Raw genomic sequence first — 20,275 nt, forward strand, 5'->3', positions numbered from 1 at the left:
TTCCACCAGTTGACATCTTCACTTGAAAACATGAAGCAAAAAACTACCCTTGACTCACCTCCCGGTGATCGCAATGGCATTACAAAACCAAACAACGCTAAGGCACAATATCAGGCGTATGCCTAGCAGAAGCAAGATCTCAAAAGTAGCAGATAAACCTCATATGCTCGCATCATCAAGCTCATCAAGGAACAGGGACAAAAAAGTAGAGAAGGTTGGAATTTCACAACTGTTATGGATCATACAGTGAGTGGTGCTAGTAGTGCCAATTATTATTTTGATTTTCCGTCTGCTTCACTCTCGCTGCAGATCTTGCTAAAACATACACATGACATAAATGTGAAGCTGAATTTGTGCACACCATACATCACAATATTACAGAGGAAGCAACATTTTGCTTATTTATATCTTGGATGGTAGTTCATTTGGTGCATCCATAAATACCTTCGCGGCACACAACTACTACAGGACGTAGTTCACACAATTAAGTGGCCACACATTGTTGCCTCAATGTAAACAATAGTACGATCTCATCAAATGTGGTGCATGTAATCTTCAGGCACCTTTACCTCATCATCATGCCTTTGCGAGGGATACAACCAGCATAGCTCGAGAGGTTCTGGTCCGCTCCTCTTGCAAGCTCCCATCCGGATCCAGGCTCCAGTGCAGCTCCGCAGTCCTCACAAATTCATCCATAATGTCTCCAAAATGCTGGACTATTATCGGCTCGAATAAGGCTCTCAGATTATTCACGAACTTCCTTGGGGTGCTCAGAGCAGTGTTCATTTCGGTTGTAGGGTCGTGCGCCCGCATCTCCCTGATGGAAAAGGAGCCCTCTTCTTCAATGATTTCCCTCACCTCTTCGCCGGAAGGTCCATGCACCGGCACATAGAAAGAATCAAACTTTGCTTTGTCGATCGCACCCTGTCAGTCATACCATATGATTGGTAGGTGAAATAGCCGCATGCTTGATTGAAGTAGATAAATTGTTATGCTAAAAACAAGGTGAATAAATGTACCTCAGCGACCATGGCACTTAGAATCTGAGCTACAATTCCTGGGAAAAGAAAGAATTTGGAGGCAATTACATCAGAACACGTCCCTACTAGGGAAATAACCATTCGGCCTCCTGAGACCAATTCTTTGGCTCTCAGCTCCAGGAAAAGTGTGAAGTCATTCCTGAACTGATGTGCATAAGCTTCACGGACCAATGGGAACCTTTCACGCCTAACATGTTCATCAGTGTCGAACACTGGGATGTGGTTTCTCGTTAGATCCTCAGGAGCCTGTAAAGGTAAGTACTTAGAAAACTCACAAGGAATCCAGTTGGATTAATTCGTTGAGCTCTCACCTTTGAGAGCCATTGCAAGCTGTTGGACGCGCATACAAGATGCAAGGAGTCACTAGTAAAGAGCCGCTCATAAAACGACCCCGGTATGACACCGGTCAGGACAACAGGATCCTTGCTTTGACGGAGTGTGACCAAGCTCTTCACCACCGTGTTGAAGTCATTGTCAGGCAGGTCGTTGAGAAGCACGCATACTTCCGGTGGTGGCTGCTGTAAGTGAACGCATTGGCTGTGGATGGCATTGATGGCAGTTGATACCAGTGCTAGCGCATTTGGGCCAGAGGAGCATCCCAAGTCCGCAATCACTATCTTTCCAGTCAACAAGGTACTCCTGCTGCCGCATAACTCCGCGATGACCGCTTCTATGAGGGACTTCATCCTGTTCTGCTCAGCCTTCTGCAGTTGAGTTGTAGCCATTCAGAAAATCTGGACTAACCTTCTGGCTTAATAGTTGCTAATCAATGCCTCTAGTTCTTCTAAATCTCGGTAATATAAGCTACATTGTGAACAAGTGCAATTTTGCAAGCCGAGTGACGAAGAAAAGGTCATCGGAACAACATTGGCAAATTAATCTAGAGTGTTGAAGATACCTGAAAACTGGAGTTGCGAGCATAGCTAGTTTCCCCTTGTCCTTGACTCATATGCACCATCTGTTCGGAGGCCATGGCTTTGCTTGGAGCAGAGCAAAACTCCAGATCTTGAATCTGCAGGAACCAGATAGATGGTAAAGGAAAAGATAAATGGCGAAGTAGTCCTGGCAATGTCTCTGAATGATTGATTAGTGGGCAAGCCAATGGGAAGGCTGAAAGGACAATAATATACGGTGTGGCTGCAGTTCAAAGGACGGTAATTTACTGTGGCTGAAGTTGAGTGTGTCGAGTAATGGGAAGACTGAAAGGACAACATTCTGATTGGAAACAGATGCACAGCTAATGCATATAACGCCAAGCATCCAAAGAGTAATGGGCAATAATGCACCGGCCGGAAGGAAAATAAATACTCCCTCCGTTCACTTTTGTAAGTCATTTTTTGTAAGTCATTTTAGACAACTCAAAATGGGCTGTTTTGTACATTGTCTGAAATGTCTTATGTCTTATAAAAGTGAACAGAGGGAGTAGGAAAATATCATCACAAGACTTACACGTCTCCTGATATTCTCACAAAATTACTGTATAAACAGAAGGATGGGCCGTATATCTCTTCAAAACATCAATATAATACTTAACTGCGCAGCCAGATAAAAGGAAAACGCAACCAGATACTTGGTGAATCACATATGCAGAAGAAGTACCGGAAAAGGTAGCAACATTTAGAGGGAAACCTCATATGTTTTACACCACCAAAGCTAATTACAGAACAGAGACAAGCAAACAAATTAAGCCGAACATTACCTCGAGGCATCCTCCCGCTTGCAAACCGCTTGTTGCATTTGCATCACACCAGCTTGAACATCCTCCTGGAGCCCACCCATTGAACAGACCTGCACAACCTACAGGTTATATATATAGTCCAGCATACCAATAATGAGACCAAAGGAGACAAATGCTTATCATCAAAACGTGGTGTGTCTTAGCTCTCAAGGAACCTGGTCAAACATTTAACAGTGGAGTATATAACACACACAGTCCCAGTGGTGGCTGCTAGAATTGAAGACAGTATCCGTGGAGCCACTCTAAAAGGATTCAGTTGGGTAGCTAGAAGAACTGGCAAGCAAGTACTCATCCAAAGCCTGAACAATCAGCCCATGTGGTGTCAAAATTTAGACTGTCAAATATTAGGTTCAGATTCCCAAATGAAGATAAACATTATTATAGCCTTATATTGGATAGAGAAATTTTGTGCCTGTGCATGTTTGATAATACAGACTACAGTTCTGATCTGTTCCTTGTTCTTTTTTACACGACTATACTTCTGATCTGTTTTTTATTTTTTTGCAGGTTAATTTCATCCAGCATACACATACACATAGTTATGAAGAGAGAAACTTGAGGTTACCGGTGGGGAATCTCAGCTGGATCCATCACCTATCGCAGAACCCTCCCTCCTCTCTCCACTGTTGCAGTACGGGGAAGTTAGGGTTTAGGAGGGAAATATCAGGCTAGGGATTTCCGCAAGAAAAGGAAGTAACACAAAAGCGAGAATTATTACTAGGAGATGGAGAAAGAGAGGAAGGGAATGGGATTTCCTGACCTCGGATTTCTGCTTGCTGCCGAGTTACCGCCAGCGCCTCCCCTTCTTTCTGTCCGGCCGCCGTTGTGCTGGAGAACGGAGGTTGGAGACTGAAGTGGAGAGCAGAGTTATTTTTTTCATTTTAGGAAATTGCGGGAGTAACTAGTTAACGAGCGCTCGTAACGATCGGCGCCACTTGGCGCGCTCTCAGCCATTCACCACGTGTCGCGCTCTAGACGCTCCCTTCGGATTTTGTATTTTTTTATTTTTCCGCACGCGTTTTCGACTTTTTAAACGGTTTTTTCCGGGTTTTTTCAACCTTTTGGTTTTCCCTCGGTCTTTCTTAGCTTTTCAATAAAAAAACATTTCCGGGAAAAAAAAAATTTACGCGAAAAAACGCGTTTTCTTTCTTTTTTCTTTCACGAAAGTCACGGTTTTTCTTCCGCGAGAGGCACGGTTGTACTTTAGCGAGAGTCACGGCTGTGCCTTTCGGAAACGAAAAAAACGCGTTTTTTACTTTTTTTTCTTTCGTGAGAGTCACGATTTTGCTTCCGCGAGAGGCACGGTTGTGCTTTCGCGTGAGTCACGGCCGTGCCTCTCGGAAAGGAAAAAACAAGACGCTTTTTCTATTTTTTTTCTTTCGCGAGAGTCACGGTTTTGTTTCACGGCCGTGCCTCTCGGAAAGGAAAAAAATACGCGTTTTCTTTTTTTTTTCTTTCGCGAGAGGCACGGTTGTGCTTTCGCGAGAGTCACGGCCGTGCCTCTCGGAAACGAAAAAAAACGCGTTTTCTGTTTTTTTCCTTCCACGAGAGTCACGGTTTTGCTTCCACGAGAGGCACGGTTGTGATTTCGCGAGAGGCACGGGCGTGCCTCTTTCGGAAAGGGAAAAAAACCATGCTCCCGGTTCGGTTTTTTTGCCCGTTTTTTCGTCTGGTTTTTTCGTGAAAAAAAAGTTCGTCAAAACCTATCAACATGGATCTAGTTTTGAAGATCTCGACGTGAGGAATGCAATGGTGAAAACGGTTCGAGATTTGAACGCACGGTTTAAGAGATAAAACGTTTTGAATAAACGGATCTACGAAAAAAGGGAAAACTTCCAGGTTGTGACAAGTGGCGCGCTGCATGTGCGCCACTTGTCGCGACCTGGGAAAGTGGAGTGTTCTTTGCAACGAGTACTCCTTAATTAGTGATTTCAGGAAATTGCAGGACGGATCACCGTGACGAACCAACACGAGTGTGCAGCCCACTGACCATGTAAGGTTGGCCAATCAAAGCCCGGCCCAGTTTGTCCATTAAAACGCCATATCGGAGGGAGAGCGACTAATTGAGGAGCGCTCGTTCGCAGTCTCCCCAAGGATCACCTGGGGTGAGCTGAGAGCGCGTCACTTGGCGTGCACACAGTCACCGCGACGTGTCGCGCTCTGGACGCTCTCTATGTTTTTTTGTTTTTATTTTTTCGCACATGTTTTTAGTTGTTTAGCACAGTCACCGCGACGTGTCGCGCTCTGGACGCTCTCTATGTTTTTTTGTTTTTATTTTTCGCACATGTTTTTAGTTGTTTAGATGGTTTTTTCCTTATTTTTTTGGCTTTTCGCCTTTTCACCGTTCTTTCTTAGCTTTTGGACAACGGAAATTTTAAAAAGAATTGTGTGAAAACCATGTTTTTTCCTTTCCGCAAGAGGCATGGTTTTGCTTCTACGAGGGGCACGGCCATGCCTCTCGGAAAATGAAAAAAATGTGTTTTTTTTCTTCCCCGAGAGGGCTGTGCGTCTCGAAAATGGAGAAAAACACATTTTCCCCCTTCCGCAAAAAACACGTTTTCTTTTTTTCTTTGCTTCCGCGAGAGGCATGGTCGTGCCTCTCGAAAGGAAAATAGTGTTTTTTTTCTTCCACGAGAAGCACAGCTTTGCTTCTGCGAGAGGCACAAATTTGCTTCCGTGAGAGGCACGGCCGTGCCTCTTCGGAAACGAAAAAAAGGCCCTTGGTTTCGGTTTTTTCGTCCGGCTGCAGTGGTGTGTCATGATACGTGCAGTATTTGGGCAGCTCAGCCCTGGTGATCGATCGAGTTGATGACCCGCCACTTTGGATGCCATAGCATGCAGGGAAGGAATTGCCCTTGCAGAAGATCTTAACTTGCAAAATTTTGTCACCCCCACGGATTCTAAACAGGTGGTCATAGACATTGCCAGATTTAGCAAAGGTAGTTATGGTGTAACAGTTAGTGAGATTATTCTTAAGGTAGTTTATTTTGCGAAAAAATCTTAAAGTTGTTATGGTGCAATTTTCCAGTGTAAGAGTACTTTTGAAGGTCGTGCTGTTAATTATGAAGAACATAGTCTAGCCAAGTTCGTTCTCTCTGTTGGTACGGGAGTCAAGTTTGGTTTGGCCAACCCCAGGATCAGAACTGTAGTTTTCGATAAAAAAACTTGGCTCTACCCCTTAAAAAAATCTACTGGCTTTGTTATTTGCTGAGACAGTTGTGTTGAAAACCCTTTGGAGGATGGTCTACGTCAAGTTTAAACATTAGTTATGATGTTAAGGACCATTTCTATTAGGTGGCTTAAAAAATATGCCGACTCTCCCAGCTTGAAAAATAAGCCGCCTTTTAAATTTGTTGAGACTTTTAAATTAGTTATCTCACAATTAGTTTAGAAGCACCGATGAATAGGAGAGGAGGCTTATGGGAAAAGTTTGGGAGCGGCGGCTTATTTTTTAACTTGCCAAAGGAACTTACCCTAAGTAAATTGGTCTTGGAGAGGTCATGATTTTAGGTAGTAATAATCTCACACGTTCGAAGAGTGTTCAATCTCGTGATAAAATGGTCAAAAGTGGGCTTGGAGAGGTCAAGATTTTAGGTAGTATTTTTGTCACTGTTTGTATGGAAAAACTTTCGATTATAATGATTGTTATCTTACTGAAGTTACTCAAGTATTACATCCTATAGTTCAGTCACCTAATGTTGAAGAACAAAATAAAACTATTATTCAACATATTGCTGAAGCTATCTTAAAGTGCAGGGAAGAAAAACTTGAGCACAGAGTTCCTGTACCTTGGAAATTAGAAGATGGTTGGGAACCTACTATGATTTAGGACCAATGGTTCCATCATGCCTAAAGATTTATATGATGTGCTCGTATTAAAACTCCTAAATGAATGTTCCTTAAGTTTCATTATAATGGATGTAGAATGCGATTCTACATGTACTATTAACCTAAAAAGATTGTTCATAAAAATGGTCGGAGTTGCTATCAACATGAAAGAAGGTAATATTCAGTTCTAGTTCCCTAGGAGGAAAGGGATTAAACATTTTTCGAGGTTGCCTTTGACCATGCGTTAGAGCAATAGCATATTGCATGCATGTTACACAAAGCATACCATCAAATTCCTATGAGCAAGAAGTTTCTACTCATATAATTATTATAGCATACATCTCATATATTATTAATTATATCAATCATCACAAAGCAACCTTAAAAACGTATTAGGCACAATTAAGGGTAAAGAGTATTAGGCACAATAAGTGGACGGAGGGAGTGCATGTAAGAAGATTGTTTTCGTTGACTATGTGCTTCCAATACCCACTATGTGTACATATCTATTACATTGGACGAGCATTGATGTATGTGGTGAAAACTAACATGTTTAAATCGTACCCGTTTGATGCAATTATGAAATGTGTAAATCTAACGGATATCATCTATTTAGGTATGATTATTTAGATCTAACGGGTACGATCTACTTAGACACGGTTGTGTAGAATTAATGTATATGATCTATTAACGTATCATTATGTAGATCTAATTGTTATGAAATATTCGGTATAATTATATTCAATGGATGTGGTTTGTTTAGGTACAATAATAAAAATTCTCATGGTACAATTGGTTATGTAGATCTAACACATGTGATATATTAAATAAAAAATCTAAGGTCAAAATAGTTATGATGATGTGGATCAACATGAATTCTCAAGAAAATGAGTATGCTTTTAGTATATAATATAATAGATACAAGATAGATGGTCCCAAAGGACTCAACAATGCATTGGTTAAAAGGTTGGGTTGTAGATCTTACAACCATGACTCTATAGACACAAGAGAATTCAAATAGGCCACCAAATCTAATGAAAAAGTCCCCAAACTAATATAGCAAAAATGCGGTTGGGTCCAAGATCTTCTCGAAGGAGCGATTGCCACCGGCTTTGGGGATGGACCACTTGATCATGTGAGATCTTGCTGGTAGAATGCCGCAAACTCCAAAAAGAAGCAGACACTTCCTCCCCATGTGCATCGAGGTTGCTATTTGGCCATAGGATTAGATCGATCAACAGAGAAGACCGACACACAGGCTTGTACACCATAGATTCTCTAGAACTTTCATCTTTTGAGACTCGGATCCCCATGTAACGCCCGGATAATTAGGCTACAATAAAACTCTCCTAATGATGCCATGTCATCTCTGTTTACTGTTGCTAAACTCTCGTTAGTTCAAAACCCGTTCAAAAGTCAAATTCAAAATATGTCAAACAACAAAAGTTTTAAAAAGTTGAAACAAAAATATTCGAGCAGTGCCAAAAATGACATAGGTAATTATGGTGTAGAAGACACAATTTTATAAAATACTTAAATGCCCTAAATTAAATAAAACAGAAAAGGAAAAGAAAAGAAAATACAAAAGCAGAAGACAAAAGGAAAAAAAAAAGAAAAGGACCCCTGGACCAGACGGCCCAGCTCGCAGCCAGGCCGGCCCACCTGGCCCATCCGGCCGACCCGGCCCGTTCCCCCGGTCGCTCTCTCCCCTTCCCTGTTCCCCCGACCAGGGTCGGAACAGGGGCGCGTCCCCGCCAGACCCCCTCGCCGGCGTGGAGGAGAGGATAAGGCCGCCACGCCCTCGCCTCCTCGATCCCTTCTCCCACTCGCCCCCGCTCTCTCCCTCGGTCCCTGCGCCTTCCCCCTCAGATCCACCTCACTCTCCCCCTCGTTCCCCACCACGTCCGAACGCCGCCATGGACCCACCGCCGTGTATCGCGCGGCCACAGCCATCGCCTCGCCGCCACCGTCGTCCTCCTCGTCGACCGATGGCCGCAGCTGGAGCTCGGAGGCGCTGCTGCAACGCCCCCCTTCTTCCACATCTCCGGTCGCCGCCGTTCTTGACCAACTCCGGCGACGCCCCCTGCTGCTACTAAACCACCACGGGCCATCTTGCGTGCCGCACGGTGAGCTCCCCCGCCTCCTGCTCCTCGTCGTTAAGCCCCTCGCGCACCATAGCTACCTCGTCGCCGTTGCCGAGAGCCCTTCGCCGCGGATCGCCTCGCCGCCATGGCCATGCTCTCCGTCGTGCTCTCCTGAGCACGGCATCGTGTTCCTGGCGCGTCCATGGACCGAACGCACCCGCGCACGCGCTTCCATATGGCCCCTATGCCCTAGCTCGTTGAGCGCTCGAACGCGCTGCCGCCTGCGCTCGTCGCCGGCGAGCCTCCGGTGACTAAATGGTCACGGGCCAACGCCCGTTGCATTCGCCACCTGACGCATGTCTCGCCTGGCCTCTCAGTTCGCTCGCTAGCATGTTGTGTCGCCGTTTCCTCTCGCGTCCGACTCCGGTCGTCCGTCGATGAGCTCGCCGCGCTCGATTCCGGTCATCCCTGCCGCCACAACCACCATCGTTGGACGCGGCACAGCCGTAGCTTTCGAACGCGCCCAAAAACTCCACGAACGGTGCCCTGTAGGTGTTTTCCGGCCACCTCCCGAGCCGCGCCGCCGCGTTTTGCCTCGCCGGCGTCGTTTTGGCGCCGTCCGCCGACGTGGCTAGGCGGGCCCCACCCCTGGGTCACTGCCTGTGGGCCTAGGGGCCCCAACTGGCCATGTTGACCGAAGTCAACTGCGCTGATGTGGCAGCTACTGCCACTGACATGCGGGCCCGCGTCATTTAAAACATTTTTGTAAAGAAATGAAATGCTAATTATTTCATTAATTAATTTAATTAACTAATAGTCACTGACTACTAGGCCCCACCCACTAATTAACCCATTTAGTTAGTCTAAACCCCCTGTTAGTGCCCCAGACAATGACATGTAGGTCCCACTGGACCCACCTGTCTGGATTGACTGGTCAACCGACCAGTTGACCTGCTGACATCACTCTGATGCCTGCGTCATCATTCACTGTTCTGGATAATGTTGGTTTTAAATAAATAATTAAAATCAGAAAATGATTAAATCTTTAGAAAATCATATAAAATAATCCGTAACTCGGATGAAAATACTTTCTACATGAAAGTTTCTCAGAACAACGAGACGAATCCGGATACGCAGCCCGTCAGTCCACCATACATCCCTAACATATCGAATTCGCAACTTTCCCCATCCGGTTCATCTGTCCAAAAACGCGAAACACCGGGAATACTTTCCCGGATGTTTCCCCCCTTCGCCGGTATCACCTACTACCGCGTTTGGGCACACCTAGCATCACGCTTTGTCATGTCATGCATCGTTATGCATCTGTTTGCATTGTATTCTTTGTTTCTTCCCCCTCTTCTCTCCGATGGACTACGAGACCGACGCCGCTGCTGGTGCCCCGACCGACTACGCTGTTGACGACCCCTCCTTCTTGCCAGAGCAATCAGGCAAGCCCCCCCCTTGATGACCAGATATCGCCTATTCTTCTCTATACTGCTTGCATTAGAGTAGTGTAGCATGTTACTGCTTTCCGTTAATCCTATCCTGATGCATAGCCTGTCCTTGCTACTACTGTTGTTACCTTTACCTGCAATCCTACATGCTTAGTATAGGATGCTAGTATTCCATCTGTGGTCCTACATTCTTGTCCGTCTGCCTTGCTATATTATCGGGCCGTGATCACTCGGGAGGTGATCACGGGTATATACTTATATACTTTACATGATACCTGTGGTGACTAAAGTCGGGTCGGCTCGTAGGAGTACCCGCGAGTGGATCTTGTGGCGGAGCGACAGGGCAGGTTGAGACCACCTAGGAGAGAGGTGGGCCTGGCCCTGGTCGGTGTCCGCGGTTACATTAATTAACACGCTTAACGAGATCTTGGTATTTGATCTGAGTCTGGCCATTTGGTCTATACACACTAACCAACTACGTAGGAAAAGTTATGGGCACTCGACGTCGTGGTATCAGCCGAAGCCTTCGTGACGTCAGCGACTGAGCAGCGCGCACCGGATTGGACTGGAACGCCTGCTAGGCTAGGTCTGCTTCCGGCCACCCACGCAATGTGCAGGTGTGCAATGTGCGATGGGCCTAGACCCCTGCGCCATAGGATTTAGACCGGCGTGCTGACCTCTCTGTTGTGCCTAGGTGGGGCTGCGACGTGTTGATCTTCCGAGGCCGGGCATGACCCAGGAAAGTGTGTCCGGCCAAATGGGATCAAGCGTGTTGGGTTATGTGGTGCACCCCTGCAGGGAAGTTTATCTATTCGAATAGCCGTGTCCCTCGGTAAAAGGACGACCCAGAGTTGTACCTTGACCTTATGACAACTAGAACCGAATACTTAATAAAACACACCCTTCCAAGTGCCAGATATAACCCGGTGATCGCTCTCTAACAGGGCGACGAGGAGGGGATCGCCGGGTAGGTTTATGCTATGCGATGCTACTTGGTGAACTTATCATCTACTCTCTTCTACATGCTGCAAGATGGAGGTGGCCTGAAACGTAGTCTTCGACAGGATTAGCTATCCCCTTCTTATTCTGGCATTCTGCAGTTCAGTCCACAGATATGGCCCTTTACACATATACCCATGCATATGTAGTGTAGCTCCTTGCTTGCGAGTACTTTGGATGAGTACTCACGGTTGCTTTTCTCCCTCTTTTCCCCCTTTCCCTTCTACCTGGTTGTCGCAACCAGATGCCGGAGCCCAGGAGCCAGACGCCACCGTCGACGACGACTCCTACTACACCGGAGGTGCCTACTACTACGTGCAGCCCGCTGACGACGACCAGGAGTAGTTAGGAGGATCCCAGGCAGGAGGCCTGCGGCTCTTTCGATCTGTATCCCAGTTTGTGCTAGCCATCTTACGGCAACTTGTTTAACTTATGTCTGTACTCAGATATTGTTGCTTCCGCTGACTCGTCTATGATCGAGCGCTTGTATTCGAGCCCTCGAGGCCGCTGGCTTGTATTATGATGCTTGTATGACTTATTTATGTTTTAGAGTTGTGTTGTGATATCTTCCCGTGAGTCCCTGATCTTGATCGTACACGTTTGCGTGCATGATTAGTGTACGATTGAATCGGGGACGTCACACCCCATCATCATAAGCTTGCAACTCCATGGAAGGAGCCTATTCGAAGATGAGGGGAAGAACTCGGGTCCAGCGAGGCACAACTCCAAGAGGTGCGGTTGAGGCAGTTCTTTCCACACCACTTCCTATCACCACCATGAAGAGAGGAGGAGGGAGAAGAAACCATCATACCGGCACCACCCGCAACCACCATGTGCTTAAGGCAGGAAGCACCATATCCGCTGATTCCGCTCCTCCCCCGCCTTCGTGAATGAGCTAGGGTGACTGTAGCGAGCATCATGTGTTGTGTGCCAGCACCCGAGCCGTGCAGTCTGTAATCCCCCACCCTACAATCCCCACTCCAGTCGGGGTGGCCGGAGGAGGACAGGAGAGGAGCTGGGAGAACATTCACGACTCTCATGGAAGGGTGAAGAGAAGAGAGGAGGGAGGATATAAACGAGTGGCTGGGAACTCTTCGGTCTGCAAGAGGAAACAAGCCATGCTCGCCACTCTAGTGTTCAAATATCTTTTCCTCTACAGATTAATTCATCGGTCTTTGCTGAGCTGTTCTTTGACACTTAGTTTCTCAATATTGTCTTTACCAGTATTTTTTTTCAAATATAGCTTGTCACGACAAATTTAATGGTGAAAACAGATTTTCAATCGTATTTTTCATTTAAGAGATAAAGCATTTTGAAGTTTGAAAACCCAAAATATTCTCGCTGACATCATCTTTATTCGTCCCTATTTGCATGCATGTGTGAATGAAAGAAAAGGCTAACGTGTTACAATGGGTGGCTAGATGGGCGTTTGACCCGACCTCGTTCAGCCCATACATGTCGGCAGAATTGCTTTGTGCCACACGTGTGGCACTTAGAGCATCTCCAATAGACGCGCGGTAGGGTGGCGCGCTAACATTTTTTTGCAGCACTGAAATAGCGTTTTAGCACGTGTGGGCGGGTTGTTGCTTTTCCAGGCGCTGCAAAATTTAGCGCGCCACAGTAACGCTCCACCGGGGGTGGTAAAATCCAGCGCGTGCGCCCGGCCGGCGCTTGGCAAATATGAAACAACACACACCAATTTGACAATATGAAAGAAGATGATCTCACTACAGGAAACAGCTACTTTGCCGTCTGCCATGGCGGACGGCAAAGGCTCGAAAGGCGGACGGCAAAGACCTTTGCCGTTAGCCGCGGACGGCAAAAGGCTCCGGCAAAGAAGGCTACGGTAAACAGCTGCTTTGCCGTCTGCTTCCTGGCGGCGGACACATCCTTTCTCACATGCATGTATCTTATCATAGGGCATCTTCAGTGCACGGAGGATTTTGTCCGACTGGTACAGGTTTGCAGGCATTACATGGCCTTTGGGTAGAAAGCGTCCAAATACTGTCATCATTGCATCGTAGCATTCTCTGCCCAAGTTGAACTGAGCTTTCAGAGCCATTACTTGTGAGATGGCATCCAACTGACAAAGCTCAGTGTGCTCATGGAGCGGACGTTTTGAAGACTCCAACATTTCATTGAAGGCCTTTGCAGATTCCTCCATCTCCTCGTCCGAATCCCGAGCATCATCAAAGTCTTGCACCATGTTTTCCATACCGGTACCATGCTCGTCGGTGCGACGACGATCCACCTCAGCTCGGTCACGTTGGGCAGACTCACCATGAAATGTCCACACCGTATAATCGGGCGTAAAACCACTCTTCTGCAGGTGTTTGCCCATTTCAGCCTCTGTCCTCTTTTCCCAATTGCCGCACCGTAAACAGGGGCACCAGGTTTTCCTCTGGCCATTTGCAAATGCGGCTCGCACAAACCCCTTGGTTTTTGTGAACCATTCAGTGCTCCATTTGTTCTGACCAGTGTGACCGGTGTACATCCACGCACGATCACTCATCTTGACTTTCAGAGCTACTAGACACACAACAAATATATATATATATATATATTTCACCATGTATGTATTCATCAGTTGATCTACTTTGTCAATTTTATTACGTCCATGCAACCTAAACTCTAATAGGTAATGATAGGTCCTAATCCCACCCGAGTATGTTTAGATTGGGTTCATTTTCCCATGCTATGCCCCGGATCCTACGCAAAATTTCGGCAGCACCTCCCCGCTGTTCTCCTGATACACGTCTCTGCAATAAACAGAGAGGATGTGTACCCGGAGAACAACAGGGGAGGCACTGACGAAATTTATGCGTCGGATCCGGAGCAAAGCATATGGGAAAACGAACCCAATCTAAACATACTCGGGCTGTCCATGGATAGCGTTGGACAATTCGAAAGAATCAAGGTTATAAATATGCAAATGCATGCATATTTATAACTATGACGCTTTCGAATGGGAGACACATATTGGTTACGCATACTGATGATTCAAGACACATATATATCTAGCTATCAAGTTTCATCGGAATAGATCAAATAATTAATGGGGGAGGAGGACCTGTCATTTGTGCTCACCCACGAACGAAGGGGCAGAGCTCGTCAAACGCACGGCGAGGTCGTCGAACACCAAACCTCGCAGCGATGAAACAACTGCACATTTAAAACTACCCGATCAACACAATTATATATGATGTTTTTCATAACAAAATCGAAAGATATATGACCTAACTAATAATTCACAAATATATGACCCCGTCGGCTTCTGGAAGGCCAAAGAACACCTTTTCGGGGTCGGGGTCTCGGGGTCGGGGTGTCGGGTCGGGGTGCCGGGTCGGGGTCGGGGTGCCGTGTCGGTGTCGGGGTCGGGGTGTCGGGTCAGGCTCGGGGTCGGGGTGTCGGGGTCGGGGTCGAGGTCGGGGTCGGGGTCTCGGGGTCGGGGTGTCGGGGTGTCGGGGGTGTCGTGTCGGGGGTCGGGGTGTCGTGTCGGTCTCGGGGTGCCGTGTCGGGGTCGGGGTGTCGTGTCGGTCTCGGGGTGCCGTGTCGGGGTCGGGGTCTCGGGGTCGGGGTGTCGGGTCGGGGTGCCGGGTCGGGGTCGGGGTGCCGTGTCGGTGTCGGGGTCGGGGTGTCGGGTCAGGCTCGGGGTCGGGGTGTCGGGGTCGGGGTCGGGGTCGGGGTCGGGGTCTCGGGGTCGGGGTGTCGGGGGTGTCGTGTCGGGGGTCGGGGTGTCGTGTCGGTGTCGGGGGTCGGGGTGCCGGGTCGGGGTCGGGGTGCCGTGTCGGTGTCGGGGTCGGGGTGTCGGGTCAGGCTCGGGGTCGGGGTGTCGGGGTCGGGGTCGGGGTCAGGGTCGGGTTCTCGGGGTCGGGGTGTCGGGGGTGTCGTGTCGGGGGTCGGGGTGTCGTGTAGGTGTCGGGGTGCCGTGTCGGTGTCGGGGTGCCGTGTCGGGGTCGGGGTGCTGTTTCGGGGTCGGGGCTTCGGGGTGTCTCCTCCTCCTCCTCTTCTTCTTCTTCTTCTTCTTCTTCTTTCTCCTCCTCCTCCTCCTCCTCCTCCTCCTCTTCTTCTTCTTCTTCTTCTTCTTCTTCTTCTTCTCCTTCTCCTCCTCCTCCTCCTCCTCCTCCTCCTCCTCCTCCTCCTCTTCTTCTTCTTCTTCTTCTTCTTCTTCTTCTTCTTCTTCTTCTTCTTCTTCTTCTTCTTCTTTCTCCTCCTCCTCCTCCTCTTCTTCTTCTTCTTCTTCTTCTTCTTCTTCTTCTTCTTCTTCTTCTTCTTCTTCTCCTTCCTTCTCCTTCTCCTCCTCCTCCTCCTCCTCCTCTTCCTCTTCTTCTTCTTCTTCTTCTTCTTCTTCCCCCTTCTACTTAACCTAAACCTAAACTAACCTAAACTAAAAACCTAAACTAATTAAAACTAAACTATTTAAACTAATTAAACCTAAACTTAAACAGAAAAAAAAACAAAAAAACAGAAAAAAAAAACAAAAAAACAGAAAAAAGGGAGGAGGGGCTCACTGTGGGGGAGGGCCGGGGCGGGGCGGCGGGGGGCCGGGGCGGCGGGGGGGATGGGGGGCGGGGGGCAGTGGAGGAGGCGGCGGTGGGGCGCGGTGGGGCGCGGGGCGGCGGTGGGCCGGGGCGGGGGGGGGGGCGACGGGGCGGTGGGGCGGCGGGGAGCCGGGGCGGCGGGGCGACGGGGCGGCGGGGGCGACGGGGCGGCTGCGCGCGGCGGGCGACGGCGGCGGCGGGGTGGGAGGAGAAGGGCGAGGCGAGGACGAAGTGAGTAACGGGCGGGGGGTACCTGCCGTTAGGCAAGTGCCCTCTTTGCCGTCCGCCAGCCTTTGCCGTCCGCCTTTCTGCCTCTTTGCCGTCCGCTAGCGGACGGCAAAGAGGTGGGCCGTTAGGATTTTTTCAAACGAGCGGGGGGTGGGGGCCACCACACTCTTGCCGTCCGCTGGCAGACGGCAAAGACCTGGCAGATGGCAAAGAGCTTCTTTGTCGTCAGCCTTTTCTTTGCCGTCTGTTTATGTGTAGCTGATGGCAAAGAGCTTCTTTGCCGTCAGCTAGCAGACGGCAAAGATCTGGCAGATGGCAAATTAGCTGATTCCAGTAGTGTCTCAAGCATTAAAAATATGCAAAATCATGAGTTCGGCAACATAGCATAGTTCAAAATCACGGCATAGTTCAAAATCACCTAAACGAATTTAACCACAAGCAAGTTCATGAGGTCACACAAAGGAATGAAACATCAACAATCATGCTGCACCTTCTTCCTCCTCTTCTTCCTCATCTTCTTCATCTTCAGGCGCCCCATTTTCATTAAAAACTCGAACGGTGTTTGCACTCTCCAAAGGCATCATGCGAAGGCATGTGAGAAAAACCGGAAGCCATGCGTCCACCCATATCACCTGGATGCACACAGTTCTTCCATTTCTCTTCATCCTTCAACACTTCGTAGCAATGGGGCAACACAAATGCTCTCCCTTTCTTAACCTTGCCTTTCTTGGTCTTCTTCTCTTCTCCTCGAAAGAAGTTTTGTGTAATATTGAGCTACAAACAAAAGAACAAGTTACCACTTGAAACACAAAACATGAGGCATGAACATGGAACATAAAGAAATGTCACTTACCCTATCTCTATCATTAGTGCCACTTGGGTTTATATTTGTCAACCAACGTCATTGCCACCGCCCACTTTTGACAATCTCTGTTGATCGTCGACCACCGGGAGCGAAGAGATCTATCGGTGCGCTCAATTTCACTATTGTTGTGTGCATCCTTCATCCTAAACCAATATGTATCTCTAGTTTGGTCCGTCCCAACGGTGGCATCCATAGACACATTCAGCCATATCTTGCATAGCAAGATGTCTTCATCCACGATGTAGTTGCATGCCCTTCCTTTCGGTGGATCGACCATACCCTCACCCTCCTCATCCACTTCATATTCATGATCATCTTGATGCACTTCATTGGTTTGAGACCAATGAGAATTGTTGGAGCCAACACCCATACTTGACAAAATATGTGTCATCATTGAAACTACAAAGTATGATAAAGAAAACTAATCAAGCTATCCATATGTACACATTTATCTATTAGCAACAAAAAAAGGAGAAACAATCATACCTTGTGGGCATTTCATCAAACACCATGTGCGCATCGGCCGCCGGTGCAACAAATAGCGAGCTATCCGGCGCTTCGGGCGGCGGAGGCGCAACCGGAGGCGCTGCTAGATTTTTCTTCACACACCTAGAAGCGCCGTCCACTTTCCCCTTCTTTTGGGCCGTACTTGCCGCCGCCGCCATCGGTCCGTTGGAGACAGAGCTCTATGGCTTCGCGCGTGGGTGGCGGCGTGACGCCACCCTGCAAGTTCGTCTGGGGGCCATGAAAAGACCGCGCGCGAGACCGGTGCTTAGAGACGGAGCGGCGCCGGTGGTGAAACCAGAGGTCAACCCTGCGCTAGGGTTTGCGACGGTGGCGGCGGAGGGGTCGCGGGTGTAGGGAGGGGTCGGGGGGATGTCGGCGCGGACGTCCATCGCAGAAATTTCGCAGCCAGAGGCGCGCGGCCGGAGAATTCAGGGCGGCGGTTGCTCACTCGCACGCAATTGTTCGCTGTCGAGCACACTCGAGCTGGCCTAGAAAATACCTAGCGCGCGATGCACTTTCCCCCAACACGCTGAATCTTGTTTACCGCACATGGGATTATAGCGCGGCTGCTGAAGCGCTACTTTCGGTCGCGTGCACTATATAACCGTTTTATTCAGTGCAGCTTATTTAGCGCATCTGTTGGAGATGCTCTTATCAGGATGGAAATAATAATACGCACCCGATACGATATCTGTGCTAGTTTCCTAAAACACCTTACTTTCCACTGCATTTCATTACAGACATTCTAGCGACCAAACGTCTTACCTGCTGGACATATACTTTGTCGGGTTGGCTAGACTCCGTATCCGCTGTACAGGTCGCTTTCTTTCTTCCAGGAGAAGAAAGAAAGGCGATCTCGCCTCCTGCCGCCAGGGCGCCTTTCGCCGCCGCCGTCCTTCGGCGGCTTTCCTCCGCCGACGATCTCGGTCATCGATGGTTAGGGGGTCGCCAGATCCACGCGTGTGAATTGTTTTAGACATTAGTTTCTTCGGATTTTGGGTTGTTCATCATCATGGCTTCGGCGGTTGCGATGGCGGTGCCAACTAATAAATCTTCAGATCCTTTCCAGCGGGGCGATCCGTTTTTGGGGTGGATTTGGAAACCAAACTGTTCATCCTCGGGCTCCGCAGTTGCGACGGCGTTTGCTCCAGTGCCGGCGTGGAGCTTGGGAGGTAGTTCAGGAGCGGATGCAGATTGTGGTCTGCATCGACGACATCTGGAAGATGGTGGATCTGGGTTCATGGTTCATGACAGGCTGGCATGGTTTCCTCCTCCAACGTCTTAGTTGGGCGGGGGTGCCAAATCTGGAGTTCGATGGCGTGTCCGGGATGTTGCCCCGGTCTGATTCGTTCAATGGCAATGACTTCGCCTTTATTGGTGAGCCACCTTGGAGGTCCGCAAAGCTGCATATCAGCGATGGAGCCGCGTCGAGCTCAGGTGTGGAGGTGATCCGTCGTTTTCTCCTTTGGTGGCTGCTATAATGGTGGCAGATGCAGGTGACGGGCATTGGTGTAAAGCTTAGAGGATTTTTCCGTCTTGTTTGTAATTTTACTTCTTGGCTGGTGTTCCCGTATGCAAAAGCTAGCGTTTTTCTGTCTTCTCAGTTTTGTCAGATCGGTATGTACGTGGCTTGTACCATGATCCTTATATGATATAAATGAGACACGTATTACCATGAGAAAAAACTGTCTTACCTGTTATATTTTTTTTGGGATAACCCGAACAGTCTTACCTATTTTTTTATGACCCGAACGTCTTATTACGTGTTCGCTACCCTAAGACCCAACCAATGGTGGTTTAGAAAACGAGCTAACCGGTACAGTTTCGGGGTCCGAATCAATTCGGAGTGCGTACGTAATTTCCACCTGAATTCGGACAAATTACGTACACGTGCTAATTCGACGGCAGGCTACATACTATGAGTGCGTACGCACGTTTCCAGTCCATATATAAAGCTAGCACTACACAACAAGCACCAGTCGCACAATCAATCAATACCGGCGATCTCGTCGAGCGAACCCTAGTCCATCGTATCGTATCCAAGAAAAGTATGGCCCCGGTGGCTGAGATCCGGGGCCTCACGCCGGGCTACAAGTTCATGCCGGCCGACGAGGAGGTGATCGAGTTCTACCTCATCCCACGCCTGCGCGGCCAGCCCCTGCCGCTGGACGGCGTCATCATCGACGAGGACCCACGGAGCGCGCCACCGTGGAAGCTCTTCGAGCGCAACGGGCTGGACGAGGTGGACGTGGAACATGCGTTCTTCTTCACGTCCGGCGAGTATGCCAAGAGCGCCAAGCGCAAGGTCCGCGCCTGCGCTGGCGGGACGTGGGTCGGGATGAAGGTCGGCAACAAGGGGAAGCTGCGCCTCGGCGGGGAGACCTTTGCATGGCAGGTGTACAGGATGAACTACCTGTGGGGCGCCGGCAGGAGGACCGGCAGCACGGGGTGGGTCATGCTCGAGTACTCCATCTCGCACCGGCCGACTGTGCTTCCATCAAGGTGTGCAAGATCTCCTTTAGCGGCTATGGCCAGAAGCGGCAACGGGTGCCCGACGGCTATGTCGACGACTGTGATAGCGGCCGCGCCGCTACTCATCCACTCGCGGCCGCACTGCCATCTTCGACGACTAAGTGTTATTCAGAACCCCAAGACGAAGATGCCGGAGGGGAAGGAGAAGCAGATTCAACTTGGACCTATCAAGAACCCTTCACGGCGGCGCAGCAGTTTGATGATCAAGATACGCAACCATTGATTGATGTTGGCTGCTTGCCGGGATTCTCGTCAACTCCCCCTGTGTCGGCCGTGGATGACGGTATGATGCAATCCCAGATGTTTAGCTATGTCGTGGCGGAAGGAGAAGCAGAGCCAACTAGGAACTATGAAGAACTCTACACTGAGACGACGACACAGCAGTTTGATGGTCAAGCTATGCAACCACCTGCTGATGTTGGCGGCTTCCCTTCGACTTCTACCGCATCAGGCATGGAT

At 48.9% G+C, this 20,275-nt stretch overlaps 1 protein-coding gene across 1 annotated transcript; it reads right to left on the reverse strand.

Annotated features, from left to right (window-relative positions):
• Positions 1–248: 248 nt before the first annotated feature.
• LOC109780469 (inactive anthranilate O-methyltransferase 1) lies at positions 249–2,142 on the reverse strand. Its single transcript, XM_020339056.4, has 4 exons — positions 1,939–2,142; positions 1,352–1,744; positions 1,020–1,286; positions 249–924 (listed from the first exon to the last, which is right to left on the reverse strand). Exons 1-4 carry the CDS (start codon positions 2,011–2,013, stop codon positions 577–579), a joined length of 1,083 nt encoding a protein of 360 aa, XP_020194645.1. The 5' UTR covers positions 2,014–2,142; the 3' UTR covers positions 249–576.
• Positions 2,143–20,275: the final 18,133 nt, after the last annotated feature.

Source organism: Aegilops tauschii, chromosome 3 (genome assembly GCF_002575655.3).
Source record: "Aegilops tauschii subsp. strangulata cultivar AL8/78 chromosome 3, Aet v6.0, whole genome shotgun sequence".
NCBI lineage: Eukaryota > Viridiplantae > Streptophyta > Magnoliopsida > Poales > Poaceae > Aegilops > Aegilops tauschii.

Coding starts and splice junctions, on each gene's coding strand:
- LOC109780469 (XM_020339056.4), bottom strand. CDS start 2,013: ATGGCCTCCGAACAGATGGTGCATATGAGTCAAGGACAAGGGGAAACT. Junction 1,745..1,938: donor CTCGCAACTCCAGTTTTCAG/GTATCTTCAACA, acceptor ACTCAACTGCAG/AAGGCTGAGCAGAACAGGAT. Junction 925..1,019: donor TAAGTGCCATGGTCGCTGAG/GTACATTTATTC, acceptor TATGACTGACAG/GGTGCGATCGACAAAGCAAA.